This window comes from Hippopotamus amphibius, chromosome 9, assembly GCF_030028045.1.
Source record: "Hippopotamus amphibius kiboko isolate mHipAmp2 chromosome 9, mHipAmp2.hap2, whole genome shotgun sequence".
NCBI classification, from domain to species: domain Eukaryota; kingdom Metazoa; phylum Chordata; class Mammalia; order Artiodactyla; family Hippopotamidae; genus Hippopotamus; species Hippopotamus amphibius.
Window position 1 is genome coordinate 116,537,847 of NC_080194.1, and position 18,513 is coordinate 116,556,359.

At 42.4% G+C, this 18,513-nt stretch overlaps 1 protein-coding gene across 1 annotated transcript in view; it reads right to left on the reverse strand.

Annotated features, from left to right (window-relative positions):
* Window positions 1-353: 353 nt before the first annotated feature.
* The window catches only part of LCMT1 (leucine carboxyl methyltransferase 1), a 50,009-nt gene continuing 31,849 nt past the window's right edge, over window positions 354-18,513 (reverse strand). The window contains exons 6-11 of the mRNA XM_057695120.1: window positions 16,363-16,465; window positions 11,955-12,075; window positions 8,733-8,834; window positions 7,603-7,694; window positions 3,253-3,350; window positions 354-567 (exon numbers count right to left, since the gene is read on the reverse strand). Of these exons, the coding sequence (XP_057551103.1) occupies window positions 545-567; window positions 3,253-3,350; window positions 7,603-7,694; window positions 8,733-8,834; window positions 11,955-12,075; window positions 16,363-16,465 (539 nt within the window). The 3' untranslated portion in view covers window positions 354-544. The remainder of the gene's footprint in view (window positions 568-3,252; window positions 3,351-7,602; window positions 7,695-8,732; window positions 8,835-11,954; window positions 12,076-16,362; window positions 16,466-18,513) is intronic.

Here is an 18,513-nt window from a genome sequence, read left to right on the forward strand (position 1 = left end):
TAAGGTAACATATTCACAGTTGAGGGGATCAGGAATGGATATTTTAGGGGGTCATCGTCCAGCCTGCCACAATGACCAAGGTGAAGGAGGATTTAAGCAGGAAAGGGCAGAAACAGGAGCAGAGATGAGCTCCAACATCTGGTCAAGGTGCCAAGGGCAAGGCTGGGTGCTACAAACAAGAGCATATGGGATTAAATCCCACAACAGATGCAAGGGCATGAGCTGAGCCTGACTCACAGGGAGTGGGCCAAGGTCAAGGCTGGGTTAGGATGTTTGGTTCCAGCTGACACAGGGGTGAACCGCAGCCCACCTAGGGGAGCAAAGGATAAACGGCAGAGGACCAACACGCGGGCAATTGGCAAATGAGATTTATTTAAACAGTAAGCCAACAGAAACAGGAACTGGTACAACCACCCCAGGAACTGAGATCTCTCGGAGAGCAGGGGAGACTGGCGGAGGCCTAACCACCACTCGGGAAACTCAGAGGCTCAACTCCAGAAAGGTCAGTGGCTTCAGCTCTGGCTCACCATGTGTCTTGAACAGATCAGTAAGTTATTTCCTTCAAACCTGAAGGGAGGAAACACACAAATGCTGTGAAGAGACTCTCACTTGGGTTGGGGCAGAGAAAACAGCCAGAGGTGGGAAAACGTGACCCCACTCCCCCCTCCGCACCCCCCTGGCACCCCAGGCCCACAGTGACTGGCTCAGGGGCACTGGCCACATGTCCCATCACCACGGCCCTGGCCTCCTGGTTGTGTAAGTTAAGATTTCACAAGGAAACAGGGGGTTGGATGAGACTGTGTTTATGGGTGGCTTTAAAGGGATTAAGAAACGTTGTAACAGTTTATGGGCTCTCTGCAGTAAACCCCAGAGTTCATCCTGAACTTTTTTTTTTCCTGAATGATACTTTTTATTCAGACAACTTGTCTGAGGAGTTCATTCTTGAGTGTTCTGCTTTTTACCTTAAACATTTAAAAATTAATATTGGCCTGTTTTGGGTGAGAAAGAAGCCAAAGGGCTAGTGACTAGCCTTAGCAATTTTGTTCACCCTTTTTTCTTTGAGTCAAATTCAGTAATAAAAAAGACTTGTGTAGACAATTTATTTCTTCCCATGTCTAGTAATTTTTCATCATATACTGACATGGTGGACCGTAAGGCGAAGAGACCCTGAATTCTAATATCTTCCTCTGAAGAGTGCTGAGTTTGTTCTAGCAGGTGATTATACTGGGTTGGCCAAAAAGTTCATTGGGGTTTTTCTGTAGCATCTTACGGAAAAGCCCAAATGAACTTTTTGGCCAACGAAATACTATTGAAGAATCATCCTGATCTTCTACAGTCTTGGTTGTAGGTTTGTTTAGTATGAATCTGTCTAGGTTTTGTCCTAGAGCTTATTCTTCTCTAGGAACTTGGTCTTTTAAATGCTGAACTCTGAGCAAACACAGTTCTTCCCCCCACACATATAAGCACAGTAAGACCCCTACATGTGAACGAGTCCCGTTCCGAGCGCGCCTTCGTAAGTCCAGTTTGCTCGTTAAGTCCAACAAAGTTAGCCTAGGTACCCAACTAACACAACTGGCTATATAGTATTGTACTGTAATAGGTCAATAATACTTTACACACAGATAATACATAAAAAAACAAACACACACAAAATAAAGAAAACTTTTTAATCTTACAGTACAGTACCTTGAAAAGAACAGTAGTACACTACAACAGCTGGTATATAGAGGCTGGCATCACGTGAACAGGCAAGAAGAGTTACTGACTGGGGGAGGGAGAGGAGGTGGGAGATGGCAGAGCTGAAGGATCGTCAGCAATAGAGGATGGAGGGCAAGTTGCAATTTCACTCACACCTCACGCTGACGGAAGACAAGTTCACATCTTTGAAAGTTCGCAACTTGAAGGTCCGTATGTAAGGGACTTACGGTACTGATACCACGGAGCAGCCCAGAGCAAAGTGGGGAAAAGACACCCCTTACGTAAAAATGCTCAATGCTTTGTTACTTTACGGAAACTGGAGTTAACTTTATACTATTACAAACCACCTACATTTGTTTTAAAGTAAATTCAGACATAGCCTCATGACAGAATATTTATAAAGCCATAAAAATGCAAGGGGAAATGCTTATGTTATAATATTAAGTCAAAAAGATCAGGACTCAAGGTTACATAAATAGATACATTCAACTCTGCTAAACACAAAACAGCAGCCAGAAAAAGAATGGAAGGGAAAAGCTGCCAGATGTTATCTCTGAGTGACAGGCACATGGGTGATTTTTTTTTTCCTTTGGCATTACTTTTTTTAGAAGTTTACAAAGTCTCTACTAAAAATTACACTGTTTTCAAAAATGGGGGAGGACAGAAGTACAAAAACACAGTAATAAATGATTTTTTTAAAATAACGATTTTTAAAAATAATTTTGTGGGCTAAACTAGCCAGCTGGATAAATTTATAAACTAGTGGAAAGATAAGCCCAAGGGGGATGATTAACAACCTGGAATTTTCACACAGGAGACAGTCCTTGACTCTGCCAACTTCTTTGTTCTGTATTGTCTACCTGCCTAAGGCCATATGTCAGACACACAGGTAGGAAGCTTAAAGGCACCTTTTGACGTTAAAGGCCGGGACTGGGATCTAAAACAGTCTCCACTGGGCTGGAGAGATGCCCAAGGGATATGCCCCAGGAGTAGCAAGGTCAACATCGGGCCGTTGTAAAGGAGGAACTGGGTCAAGATCAAGGTAACAAGACACACTGAGACAAAGCTCCATGCTTGTCCCTATGGCCCTACTCTTCCAGGCCGAGGAAACTCACCTTAAATATAAGAGAAGATAAGAGGGAGAAATTCAACCCACCGCTGCCAGTGTGTTAGGGACATATAATGATCTATGTGTTTAACATCTAGTAAACCTGGTTACAAGTTGATTAAAAAGACAAACACTGGGTCCTTTTATTAAGATGATTATAAGACTCAAGGTCTCTTACCATCAGGCTGAGGAAATTCCACAGTAGACCTCTAAAGGGCTGTTGGTTTGTTTTCATACATGTGGTTTATTTAAACAGTTCCCCTTGAGTTTTGTGCTATAAAAACACAGAGGATATAACAGCTGATTCTCTGGCTGTGTTCATGGATTGGATCCACGCACAGGACCTGTAGTTCTTCCTGGGCTGAAAATGCCCGTTGAGTCTTATGTTTTCTGGAGACAGAAAAACTCCCCTTTTCTAGGTCAAATCAATAAAATAAGTCACCTACCAAGTTCACTTCCTCCTTTGGTGGCCCAGCAAAGGCAGTAATGCTGCATGAGTTGTTCAAGAAGCTCCATTTCGTCCAGGAATTCAAGGGACTCTATTCTGCAGACAGAATGAAAAGACAACAGTACAAATGTATCCAATTAAAAATGAAGGTCATGATGCATATTTACGGGCATGGAAAGGTGTTCAGGATATTCTGTGTGAAAAGAAGCCGGCCACAGGATAGTGTGCATGGTGTGGGCCCATTTTAACTTAGTTTTACTGAAAAGAAGAAGAAACTCCCATAAGCAAAGTCAAAAGTGACAAATGACAAACTAGAAAAAAATGTTTGCAGTACAAATGACAAGGCGCAGATCTCCTTGCTGTGTAAAGAGCTGCCGCACTTCAATAAGAACAACTTTTAAAACTTATTTAAAAGACGGGTGAAAGACCAGTTCACCGGCAAGGAAAAACATGAGCTTTTCAATCTCATTTATGTGAAAAGAAATGTAAATTAAAACACATGAAATGTTTTCAGCTAACAGTGGACAAAGATAAAAAAGGCTGATACATCCTTAAAAAAACAAGTAAAAATGTTTTTAAAAGGTTGACATACATTTTACCAAGGACAGCGGAAAAAAGTGCTCTCCTATGTTACTAGCAGGATGACAAAATAGTATAATCCCTGTGGAGGGCAATTTGACCATCTCTATTAATGTTTAAAATGTATATCCTTTCACACCGCAATTCTGCTTTAAGAATGTACCCTACAGGTGTTCAAGAAATAGAAATCTCAATGCAGCATCACAGCTGCAATGTAGTAACAGCAAAAATCAAAACAAAACAACCAACAAACACAAACCAACAAAACAAACTGTAAAGTAGAAGAAATGGGTTGAATAAATTAAACACATTCATAGGACAGGATACTCTCCAGCCATGTAGGGTAGGTCTATACAAATCGACGTGGAACAGCCTCTGAGACTTACCATGGAATTTAAAAAGCAAGTTGTTTGGTAAGTAACGTACATAGCACATTACTATCTATGCAAAGAAAAAGTGGGGGATGTATACGCGTATGTCTGCGAGGACTAACTGTGGGAAATGCAGAAGAAACTGGTAATGGTGGCTGTCTCCTGAGACAGACGAGAGCTGATGGGTTGAGGGTGAGTGGATCGGGTTTTGTTCTATTTTCACTCTACACTACTTTATTCTGGTTGCTTTTTTATTTATTTGTTTGTTTGTTTGTTTGTTTGTTTTTGACATGGACCATTTTTAAAGTCTTCACTGAATTTGTTATAATATTGCTTCGGTTTTATGTTTTGGTGTTTTGGCCACGAGGCACGTGGAATCTTAGCTCCCTGACCAGGGAACTAACCTGCACCCCCTGGATTGGGAGGCAAAGTCTTAACCACTGGACCGCCAGGGAAGTCCCTATTCTGGTTACTTTTTGACCCCATCATGCGCTTATATGATTTCTTCAAAAAAAAAAATCATTTTAAATGTAAACTTGTAAATAAAGACACACACAGAGAAACCTGCATAAACATATGAAAACAGTCTTTAAAATGTTTTCTGTCGAGATACACACACACTGGGGCGGTGGGGACAACCAGGCATTTCCAGAAAGGAGAAAGAAGAAAGATAAAAGATGATCTGTGTTCCACTATTTCCAGCCACTGTTAACATTCTGGTATCACCATCTGTCCGGGCTCTGTGTGTGTGTGTGTGTGTGTGTGTGCACGTGCGTGTGAAAGTGTACAGATGCATACGTTTGTGCACGTTTCTGTATTTGTGTTTCGCTCCTGTCTTGGTGTGCAGGCCAAAGACTCACATCTGAAGCGAGAATTGACTATCCAACAAGTACTCTGGGGGCTTCCCAACTGATCTTAGCAGAGCACCTCAAGGCAGGTTTCCTACTTTGAGGAAGAAACCAGCACCACGATGAAGGCTCCAGCATGGCCACGACCGAGTTCAACTACCAGGGGACACAAGACGGTAAAGCTGTTCCCTGGAAGGTGAACTCCACAAAGGCGGGCACATCTTTTGGCCTGTTTTGCTTGCTGTTATAACCCCTGTGCTTAGAAAAATGCATGACACACAACAGGCATCTGGTAAATCAGCAGGCCTGCCTTCAATTTCTTTTTATACAGGGTATCTGGCAAAAGCCCTTGACAAATGTAGACTCAAACTATGAGGCATCTGCAGAGCTGGGAGGGCTGGTCGGCCTGGGGTGGACAGACCAAAGCCTGTCCCCTCTCTTTACCTGCCTCTGTTGGGACACAGGCTGCTGTCTGCACCGTAACTAAATGCTCAGCTACAGACATCACTTTTTAATGACTTTAAAATTATTATCAAGGAAACAACCTAAGTGTTCATCAATGGATGAATGGATAAAGAAAGTATGGTATGTGTATTGACATTTACAACGGAATATTATTCAGCCGTAAAAAAAAGAATGAAATCTTGCCACGTGTGACAACATGGATGGACCTCGAGGGCATTATGCTAAGGGAAATAAGTCAAAGACAAATACTATAGGATCTCTCTTATATGTGGAATCTAAAAACAAAACAAAACAAAACAAAAACCAGCTGGTGGGTGTGGGGTGGGAGAGGCAGGCAAAATATATGAAGAGGGTCAAAAGGCACAAACTTCCAGTTATAAAATACAGAACTCGTGAGGATGTAATGTACAGCACGGCTATTATAGTTAACAATGCTGTACTGCACATTTGAAAGTTAAGAGTAAATCTCAAAAGTTCTTATCACAAGAAAAAAAAATTCTGGAAAAGTAGCAAAGACCGCTGCCGCATCCTGCCTGCTGTCTGCCGCGTCCTGCCCGCTGTCGGCCGCGTCCTGCCCGCTGTCCGCCACGCACAGCGGGGTACCGCTCCAGGACCTCGCCTCGAGTGTGGTGGCCCGCACTGTGGAGCCACGGGAAATCTCTTGCTCATCCTCCGCCTGAAATCTTGGCTTGTGTTCATCTTTACACAAAAAATATGCACCAAAAATGCCCACAAATCCAGCTGCTAAAACTCCTTTAAAGATTTTCTTTAGAAGAGTTTTATTCTTCGGACTAACTGTGAAGAAACTGATGGAAGGTTTGTTTATTATGTTCTACATGGAGTTTTGTTTACTACTCAAAATAAACTGGTTCTCCTTTAAAAACAAACAAAAACAAACTTGTATGTGTGGTGACAGAGGTAACTGGATTTATTATTATCATTTCCCAATATGCACAAATATCAAATCATTATGTTTTGTACCTGAAACTAATGTTGGCTGTCAATTATACCTGAATTTACAGAATTGCTGTCAGGACTTCCCTGGTGATGCAGTGGTTAAGGATCTGCCTGCCAATGCGGGGGACATGGGTTCGGGCCCTGGTCTGGGAAGATCCCACATGCTGCAGAGCAACTAAGCCCGTGCGCCACAACTACTGAGCCTGTGCTCTAGAACCTGCGGGCCACAACTACTGAGCCTGTGTGCCACAACTACTGAAACCATGCAACACGAGAAGCCACCGGACTAAGAAATCCGCACATAGCAATGAAGAGTAGCCCATGGTTGTCACAACTAGAGAAAGCCCGCGTGCAGCAACGAAGACCCAGTGCATCCAATAAATAAATAAATAATATACAAATGAGTATAAAAATAAATATATAAATAAGTAAAAAATTGTCATTAACACATATCCACACATAAACACCAGGCACCACTAAACAGGATATGGTAACTCTGAACATCTTGACACGTAGAAACAAACACAATCTATTCTTAAGCTTTTGAAAGGATGGTGGTTTACAGACCAATACATGTAATATCAATAACTGATTCAAAAAAGATAAATCTATATATTGATATTTATCTTTACATACATATAGAAAAAGATTACACCCCAGCTGTCTCTGGAGGGTGCAGCTACAGAGCTCACAACTGCTCTATACTGCACGCACTTCACACTGCTCAAAAATTGTTTTAGAACAATGAGCATGTATTTCTTTTACAATGAGGGGAAAAGTCCACTTAAAAGTCCATAAGCAGACTTTCCCCTGCTTAGGAGCCCTTGGGCAACATCATTTTCCTCTTTCTCCAAAACAACAGGGATTGTGCAAGATTTCCACTGCAGAGGTGTAACTGCTTATTTCAACTAAAATAATCTGGGCATAAACCTTATCTTGGCTAACAGCTAATGAGTTACTCTCAAGGAGCTATCCATGTTTAATCTACACTAGCAGCAGGTTAACTTGTTTCAACATAAGTCCAGTTCAAGGTTGGGTTGTTTTTGTTTTTGTTTTTAACATTAAAGGATACATTAATTGACACAACTTCACAGTTTGCGATGGAGTGAACTCTTGCCAATCCCATACCTGCTCACTTCGGCGCGAGGTAATTTGCTGTACAATTCCATCATGTCGATGGCTGACGCCGACTCCCACCCACTGGACAGGAGTCGTTCTTTCTAAAATGTGTGGTGGAGAGAAAGGGAGAGGACAACGTGGTGTCATACGACTCGAGGCGCTCTTTATGCACACACAATTTTCCTCCGAGGACTCCTCCTGCAAAAGCCCATTTTGGCCCCTATCATCTTTCTTCTTTTTATTTTCCCATTTTCTATACTGAGCACGCATTGTTACAATGGGGGAAAATGCATACTAAAGTATAATATTTAAAGAGAGTTAAAGGAAGAAACTTTTCTATAAGCGACCGTTTTTTAAAGTGCCCTAATGGTAACGTGACACGAGCCATGTAAAAACTAACCTATTTAAATGGGGGCAGGGGTGGGAAGTCTCTTCGGCAAAAAATTTTCAAAGGTGGGGCAGGGTGGTGGGGGGACTATTACAGATTCCAAGAGATTTAAGGGACCTATTAGTCAAGTTCAAAGTGGGAACCATGTTTGGATCCTGATTCAAATAACTAACTGTGAACATTTTTTTAGATGACTGGGGAAAACGGAGATGAACTGGGTGTCAGGTGCTATGGAGGAGTTGGTGTCGACTTGTAAGGATATTATCATTAATCTGGGGGGAAGAAGGTCCTTATGGGTAGGAGGTTCACACTTAAGTATTCATGGGGGAAATGACACACCGTCTGGGATTTGCCTTACAATATTCCAATGATACCACCAACAAAAAAATTTGGAGGGGGGGCGATAAACAAACGATAATGACAAAAATGTGATTAACTATTGAAGCTGGCTGATGGAACAGGGGTGCTCATTTTAACTATTCCTTCTACTCTTATGCTGTTTGAAAAACAACCTAATAAGAAGTTAAAATAACAGGGGGTAGGGAATGTAAATCTGTATCTTCCACACCAAAGTGGCGGCACAGGGCTTAGAACTCCCCCAGCATGACGGACCAGGGGCCCACGTGGAGCCCTAGCTGCCCGGAGGCAGGCACTCACAAGGGATTCTCACAGTCTCTTATCTGCGAAGGGAGGATGCTTTTTCTCGGTTGGCTAAGGGTACAAGAGCATGTCCCAGTCCCTGCACTCTGACCTGAGACTCTAACGACTTGCAGGTCTCCACTCCCGCCAGGTCACACTGTCGTCTCCGCAGGTTCTCAATCATGATCTGCCCGAACCGGTCACCCATGTTCACCTGCGGAGAGAGAGAGGGGGCCGCACGCTGCCACACGGTCTCTTTGTTTCTTAAATATGCAAAGTAAAACAACATCCTATTTCTAACCAGTCAGAGCTGATAATACCCAGTGCAGGTCACGGAATCCTGAGTGTGGTGCTGATGGAGTCGAGCCCCTCGAAAGGCCACCAGGCAGTGTCCACCCATCGCCAGCACTCAGCCTGGTATCCGACATTTCCACTGACGGCAACCTGAGCTACAGACAGACTCACACGTGTATGCAAAGACCCAAGCACATTTACTGCAGCATTACGCATGATAGAAAGACTCCGGCAAGAACTTAAATACCCATCACTTGGAGTTAAATTAATTCTGGCATGTTCATATAATGAAATACTATATAGCCGTGAAAACAGAATAGAAGAAAGATAGATGGATAGATTGAAAAAAAAAATCTCTCTCCACATTTATATATGCATAGGAAAATTCTGGAATACACCAAGGTTGCTTCCCAGGTTACAGGTTAAGGTCTTGGGTAGATGAGAGACTTTCTTTGTCTACCCTATCAAACTATATGATTTTTTTTTTATTCTGCATGTGGCATGACTTTTTGAACAAAAAACAGGTTTAAAAAACATGACTTACACAAGTGCACAGCTGTCACAAAACAAAGTATTATGTACATGGGAATTTCCTGGCGGTCCAGGGGATAAGTGCTTTCATTGCCAAGGGCATGGATTCCATCCCTGGTCAAGGAACTAAGATCTCACAAAAAATATATTATGTACATTATTGTACTGATGGCACAGACACTGTTAGTTTGTCATACATAGGTATCAAAAATTCAGCACTTTAACAACATATGAAGCGATCCCCAGATTCACACGCCAACGGCAAGGCTGCAAGACAAAATCCAATGTCACTGTTTTGAGGGGAGGCATAAGGCTTATGTGGCACTGACAGGACTGCTTACTATTCACTCAAGACAGAAGCGTATTTATGAGCACAGACTCCTTCATTTTATCGCCTAGGTTTGAATCCTGGCTTGACATCCAATAGCTGTGAGGCTTAATTAAGCAAGATGCCTAATCCCTTGGTTCAACAGTCCCCTTACCTGGAAAGCTAGGATAGTACGAGTACCTACCTCGTGGGTTGCTGTGAGACTAAACGAGTTAATATATATGAAACTCAAAGGATAGCGCCTGCTTTGTAAGTCATCGAATTCTAAGAATCTGCAATCATTGCTATCCCTACTGAAATAACCATCACCCGTGAGGTTTTGTCATTTAACTACTCATTAAAAAATCACATAAGAGGTGAGCAACTGACAAATGTGAGGATGACGATTCTGTATTTGTTAGGAAAGAACTGAATTAAGTTAAAAGTTTGTTATTCACAAAATGAAGGCAGTGGGTAGGGTTTAACCCCATCTAAGGACAGCTGCGGTCAACATATTGAAATCTGGCACGTTCTCAGGCCTGTTTCAAAGTGACAGGGTCTCTGGTCAAAATTCACTTAATCCATCGTCTCTCACGTGATGCTGAATTAAGGTTTGTTGAGAAAAAGAACATACAAATGAAACAGAGTGAGTGAAACGGTGCACGTCCAAAATGTGTGGAAACAGGGGAAGTGGAATTCCTTCTCCCCCAGGTGTGGGGCCCTGAAAGCAAAGACAGGTCACCAGGATTTATCCACGTCAATTGTAAACACTGATGAGGCCAGCTACCATTATATCCATTCACCAGGACACAAGACTGAGTCTGAGGAATGCCTCCGATTAAGCAGAGAAAGGGAAGAAAAATCAATCAACCAAGAACCACCTGTACAGGAACCTGGACCGGGTGAGGGGTGGGGAGGATGCCAGGAGACCAAGGTCTAGGCTTAGAGCTGTCTATAGCTACGTGACCTTAGGCCAAGCCCTGTACTGCCCTTATCTGTAAGAAAATATAAAAATAAAATGAGGTAAAAAACAAAACAAAATCAATAAAGCTAAACTAAACAATAAAAGTAGCTAAAGTGTATTCAGTGCTTATCATTAGTCCACTGCTGTGCAACATCTCATGAATTCCCACCATAATCCAGAGAGGCAGGTATTCTTTTTTTTTTTTTTTTTTTTTAAATGCATGCACTGGCCACATTTAATCTGAATTATTTAGACTTGAGAGGCAGGTATTCTTATCTCTTTAAAAACAAAGAATCGGGGCTCAGAGAGAGCAAAATCAAAGCTAACTTAATAACTAACTTAATAACAACTTACTTAATAGCCGGACAGTAAATGCTTGGGCACCCACTGACTCATTTACTAACTGTGAAGTCAGGATATAATCAGCCTCACTTTTCCGATGAGGAAACAGGCACAGAGAGGTTAACCAACTTGTCCGGGTCACAGAGCTAGGCAGTCTGCCTCCAGAGCAGGGACTCCCAACCACCAAGCAATTCTGCTTCAGGTCGCGCAGCCAACAATGAGAGCGAGGGCCAGGATTCAGAGCCAAGCTGAATTATTCCGAAGCCCTGAAACATGACCCTCTGGGCACTGGATCGGAGGAGAAAAACAGGGAGCTCTCCGGCCAAACTCACTGATTCCAGGGTGTAGGAAATTTTACATTAAAATCCTGCATTTCTCATCTCCCTTGAAAAATTGGGAGTTCAGGCAACTCTAGGCTCACTCCACACGGTAACAGTTGGCTGGAACTGAACAGGGGGCATCCCGTGAAGTGGGACATGGGTGCCCCAGCTCACCACAGCCCCCCCATGCCACGCTCCATGACACCCGGCCAACTCCCTCCATTTGCTTCACTCCCTGCCTCTGAAGGCATTTGAGTTTGCGACCCCTACACTGACGATAGCCAGAATTCCCTCCATCAAGATCTACAACTTTATAGGAAACACAATGATAAAGTAAGAACTCAAAAAACTTTCTTAAAGGGCAAGACAGAAGTTCCAAAACCTCTGGCTAAAAGTTTGCAGGCAGTCAAGAACTCAGGAGTCCTAGGTTTGCTGGTATTCATTAATAAAGGAGATATGTGAGTGGCCGGGGGCAGAGGAAAAGAATAAGTGAAAGCCTATTCCAAAGGGGCTCAGAGAGAGAAAGCCACCACTGCAGTCCCCTGCAGAACGCAAATGTCTCGTGCTTCTCTTCACCTGTTCGTAGTTTATGAACATGGCGGTCTCAAAGCTGCTGGCTGCCCACTTGAGAAGGTTTGTAGACTGCTCCGGAGTCATGTAAACCAGCACACACTCAGCTATCAGGAGGGTTGGCAACCTTAAGGGAAGACAAAAAGGCACATAAATAAGTTTTCATCAAAATGGGACTCTCGAACTGCACTCATGCTGCAGTGCTGACAGGGCAGTTCATACCCCAGGAAAATCAGAAGCACTGGTTTCCACAACAATCAATGCATCAGGGCTTCCCTGGTGGCGCAGTGGCTAAAAATCCACCTGCCAGTGCAGGGGACATGGGTCCCATCCCTGGACCGGGAAGATCCCACATGCTGCAGAGCAACTAAGCCCGTGTGCCACAACTACTGAGCCTGTGCTCTAGAACCCACAAGCCACAACTACTGAGCCCGCGTGCTGCAACTACTGAAGCCCGCCTGCCTAGAGCCCGTACTCCGCAACAAGAGTAGCCACCGCAATGAGAAGCCTGCGCACCGCAATGAAGAGTAGCCCCTGCTCGCTGCAACTAGAGAAAGCCCCTTGCGCAGCAACAAAGACCCAACACAGCCATAAATAAACAAACAAATATATCACGAGACAAAGTTTTACACTGTAGAAAGGTGAGCAATCAGCACTGATTTTTGTCTGGCTGGTGAAAACATGTTACATGTGTGTGGTGGACTGTAAAAATGGCTACAGGCTCTTCTCTCCTGTGCACCCACAGTGTGGCGCTGGGAACCGGCTGATTCTCCCACTCAGGAGGTGGCGTTTATTTCCCTTCCCCAGGAATCTGGGTTAGTCATGTAACCTGCTTTGGCCAATGAAACAGCAACAGACATGACACCGGCAGAAGCTTGGAAATAACTTGCACACTGGCGCTTGCTCTCTTGCTGCACTTGGAAACCTGACACCACATATGCATGAAGCCAAGCTGGCTTGTCACAGGAGCGGAGGCCCCGTGGGTGAGAAGGAGGCAGCCCAGCTGCCCTGCCCCCTGTCCACACGAGTGAACCCCACGGGGCATCAGCTAAACCTGGCCCCCAGCAGACGGACCACCCAGCTGAGCCCAGGCCACGTAAAGAAGGCTACATGGGATTTTTTTGGTATTATTTTTGCAACTTTTTTGTAGATGTGAATTATTTAAAAATGAAGTTAGACATTTTTACAATATATTTTGTAAGAGGTAGCCATGAGCAATATTAAAAAGAGGATTCATATTTTTCAAAATATAAGTGAGAGAAAAGCAAAGACAAGACAGCCCATAAAGGAAAACGGAGAATACAAATGAAACCACGAGGAATTATATAATTCGAATACTTGTTACATCAATTGTTTTTCATCCATTTTATAGATCTCCAAAAACGAGGCAAACTTCCCTATCAAGAGCTAGCCTGATTTATACCCAATTACTTCCTTACCCTTCCAGCACATTTGCCAAAACTAGTGGTTACTGCGACTGTAGTTAGAGTCAGAGGAACTGACTCACAGCCTATTCTGTGCCAATTTCTGTCCAACTGTTTTCACACGCTGTTACTCGATCTTCAAAACCATCTTGTGAGATAATTTTTATCCCAGTTCATAAACAAAGACATCAAGGCTCAAAGAGGTTAAAAACAAAAACAAAAAACTGCCCTCTATTAAACAACTAGTAAGCAGGAGACGTAAGACTGGAACTCAGGGTAAAATGTCAAGACTCGTGCTCTCCTCATTCTGAGAGGGCTCCAGGCCCACCGGTATCAGCTTTAACTGCTCTACTGCTGACCTTCACAAACCCATGTGCCCCCAAGAAATCCAGTGGCATTCTTGAAAGTCAAGACCGCCCTTCTGCTAGGAAAAAGCACTACTTGCTCAACATTGCTAATTATTACAGAAATGCAATTCAAAACTACAATGAAGTATCACCTCACACTGCAGTCAGAATGGCCACCATTAAAAACCCTATAAATAACAAATGCTGGAGAGGGTGTGGAGAAAAGGAACCCTCCTACACCCTTGGTGGGAATGTAAGTGGTGCAGCCACTAGGAAAACATGATGGACGTTCCTCAGAAAACTAAAACAGAGTTGCCACATGATCCAGCAATCCCACTCCTGGGCATATATCTGCACAAAACTCTAATTCCAAGAGGTACATGCACCCCTATGTTCATAGCAGCACTATTCACAATAGCCAAGACATGGAAACAACCTAAATGTCCATTGACAGATGACTGGATGAAGAAGATGTGGTACATATATACAACGGAATACTACTCAGACATAAAAAAGAACAAAATAATGCTATTTGCAGCAACATGGATGCAACTAGAGATCATCCTACTAAGTAAGTCAGAAAGAGAAAGACAAATACCATACGATATCACTTATTTGTGGAGTCTAAAATACAGCCCCAATGAACCTATCTATGAAACAGAAACAGAAACAGACTTACAGACATAGAGAACAGACTTGTGGTTGCCAAGGTGGGGGGTCGGGGGAGGAATGGACTGGGAGCTTGAGGTTAGCAGATGCAAACTATTATATTGACATATAGAATGGATAAACAACAAGGTCCTACTCTACAGCACAGGGAACTATATTCAATATCCTGTGATAATAATGGAAAAAAATAGAGAAAGAATATATATGTATATATATATATATATATATATACATATATATATATATATCTGAATCACTTTGCTGTACAGCAGAAATTAACACAACATTGTAAATCAACTATACTTCAATAAAAATAAATTTAAGAAAACACACTACATTCTGCATCTAAGGGTCTCCCCAAAGGAAAAAAGAAGCACAAACAGTCTTCACAGCATAGTGACCTTACTTCTCAATCCACAGTGAGACAAAAACAATAAAGCTGGAGTGACAACACTGGGTCAAGTAGCACTGTCCCTGACCGTTGGGCTGGTGGAGATGTAAATCCCAAGAATGACAACCTGGTTGATGGTTCTAGACTAAACATGGAAGCAAGAACTTCAAAACATAGAAGTAACAGCCATCGCTGTGCTGATGTGTTAGGAATATCCCACTTAACCTGCTATACTTCTCACCCCTCCACTGCCCAAAGCTCACCTGTATTTGCACCTGTCCTTACTCTCCTTCCTGCCCTCTCAGAAGCTTGGGGAGTGTTTCTCTAACCTCAGTCCATGCTCTACTTCCTCCTTTCCCTCTCCTCTAGCAATGATTTCCCTCCTTGCTAATTTCTTTCATCGTTTGTCACTGATTCTGTGCCTTCAATTTATTCTTTAAAATAACTTTCCCTTACCTTCCTTCCAAACCTCTCCCTTGAGTTACTCACCTCAAATATCCTTGAAAGTGTCACCTTCACGTTAGACCAGGTAGATGTGCTTTTTCCTCCCACTAGCTCTTTATCTATTTTGAGCATCACTGGGCTAAAACCACACATCTCACTCCCCTCCTCTGCCTCCCAAAGGTACCCACTCTCAAGAATTTGGTGTGAATCCTTCTTGTCCTTTAAAAAATACTCCTGTGATATATGTATGTGATCATGAAAATACAGTATCGGGGGGTTGATTTTGAACATCTGGTATCACACTCTGCACACAACTCTGCCATTTAATTTTTAAAAACTCAACATTAAGTTTTTGAGCTCTCTCCAAAGTCATGCATTTTACATATCATCCATCCACTCTCCTCCTGATGGACATTTAAGTTGTTTCCAATTTTCTGCTACTAAAAAGAGAAGCTGCAATGAACGTCCTCCTTGCACATATATGTAGATCTTCTCGGGAGGAAACACCCAACAGTGGAACTGCAATATCATATGGTACTGACAATTTTACTAGATAATTCCAGATCGTTCCTTGCAGTGGTCACACCAAGATCATGCCCACCAGTGGTGTACGACTACTCCTTTTCCCTTAGTATCCTTGCCAACACCTGATATTGTCAGACTTTTACCTTTTTGCCAGCTTGGTGGTAGTAAAATAGAATTTCATCTGGTCATCACTTAAGTTCAATACCATTTTCATATGATACCAAGGTTCCTCTTTGAGCTGCCTGGTCATCTATCCTTTGCCCATTTTTCTATTGGACTTTTTAAAAAATAGTAGCTATTCTTTATATACCCTGGATGCTAATCCTTTATATGTCACAATTATATGCTTCTATGCACACAATTATTGTCCCTCAAACTTAGGATATTAGGAATTCGTATTTTACAGAGGCAATGCAGGTGATTCTCATGGGAAAACAGACTCCAGGAACACTGCTTCTTAAAAAATTTCAGAAAACTACTCTAAACAGCAATGAAATGATAAAGATTACAGGGGGAAAGTGCTACATGTTATCACCCTGTTCTCCCAACTGGCCTTATCTCAAACTAGCATGAAATCGCAAATGTGAGAGGTTAAAAAAAATTTTTTTTCTCACTGTGTATTCATGTTACATTTCTTTAGTTTCTCTTCCAGGTCAGGTATATCTCGGAGATCTGCTCCAATGATGGCATATCTCGTTGAATCCAACATGTGCCCATCTGTAAATGCAAGAAGAGATTATAATTTCAACAGAAATTGATCAAGAAGAGATTATAATTTCAATGGATGTGACTTTTGCAGAACTAAAGTAAATGCGTTGTTTTTCTCGATTATAAAAATGCATGCTCATTAGGGAAAAACAAAATCAGGTAAGAGGAGGGTGAAAACTAACTAAAATCATACCTTCCAAAGATAACTATTAGTGTTTTAGTGTATAACATTCTAGCCTTTTTTTCTATGTGCTTAAACTCATATACACAACACAGACACATCCTCCCCCTCTCTCTCTCCCCCGCCCTCAAACACACACTCTCACACACACATACCCTGCACAAAAAAAGGAAATGGGATCACCCACTACTTGTTTTGAGAGCTTTTCCTGTTTAATAACAGTATCAGGGACATCATTCCCTGTAATGATTTCACAGCGCTCCACTGAGTAGATAAAACAACTTACTTAGCCAGTCGCTCAATATTAGGCAGTATTTCCAAGTTTAGTCCATCTCGGGTACTGCAGCGAACAGCCTTATATACATATCACCAAGGACTTGTCCAGTTACACAGGTTATGATGAGTGGAATCAGGAGATCAAAGAGTAAGTCTATGTAAATACTGGTACCAAGTGCTCCCTAAAGGTTTTGTCAATTTGTGAGATATTATGTTTAAAAGAAAATAGTTTATATGTTAAAGTATTTATAAATAAAATGATATTTCCTTTAAAATATTCCAGCAGAGGTTGGACGGAATGGTAGCTCTCAAGCTTTGGCAGGCATCAGAATCGCCCAGAGGGCTTGTTCAAACAGACTGAACAGGCTCCGCCCCCTGAGTTTCTGATTCAGATTTTTCAAAACAGAAATCCGCATTTCTGACAAGTTCCCAGATGGTGTTCATGCTGTGCATCTGGGACTTCACTTTTAGAATCACCAGTACAGATGAAATGAGGCCGGCAATAAAGTCAGGCGATGGGTACATGGAGGTCCATCAATCTAGTCACATCATTTTGTGTAGGCCTGAAATTCTTTGCAATTTAAACTTTCCATTTTTAAAAGCAGATTATAATTAAAAAAAGAAATTAAATTGCCTGATTATTCACCCGAAGCATTGTTCACTCAAATTCCTCAAGGGCACAAACCATGGAAGGAGCTGGGACATTCTCCAGCCATCCTGCATCACTGCTAAGAATTCAGGTTCTCTCCTGAGAACCCACAGCAAAAAGTGTGGGAAAGGTGAAACAGCATGTAAGCAGGTTCTCCCTCATTTTCTTGAGAACCCCATTCAGCTGGTTCAAATACTCTTGGCCACACCCCGTAAGCTACAAAAAATACCTCCTAGGAATCTGCTAGATGCCAGGAAACTACCGAAGGGCTGGGACACCCAGTCAGCCCCAGGCACCGTAACAACCGGGTCCAGAAAAGAACAGGAAGGATGTGAAGGCAGCTGCTTGCTCTGTTGTGAAATGCAGGGGCCTGGGTTCAATCCCTGGTGGGGGAACTAGAGTCTGCACACATGCCGCAACTAAGAAGTTCGCGTGCTGCAACTAAAGACCCCAGCATGCCTCAACTAAGACCCGCTGCAGCCAAAATAATAAATATTTAAACATATATACATATGCTATTTGTAAGAAGGCACACAGGCATTTGGGAATCACTGCTTGTTTTCACAATAGGGCAAGCAACTATTCTGAGACCAGGTGAGAAAAGGACCTTGCTCATCAAAATGAGACCCACGATCCCTTCCTTTTGTTCTATATTCTACTTCTTAAGAGAAAAATGGGAGATATTAAAAGCATTTTTGTGTGATACTCATTTAAGAACAACTTTCCAAAGGAATAGCCCATACCCGCCCAAAGCCCATTAACATTGACTGAACACCTCTGAATTGCTACGGGTACTTCTTTCTGTGATCAATCTTGAGAGCATTGACTTCTAAGAGGATTTAAGAGAACCCCTGGAAACATAACACCATGATATAGTTTTTAAAAGATTAAGAACCACATCTTCTCGGTCTGCAGGCTTTCTGAATAAAGTTGTATTCCTTGCCTCAAAAA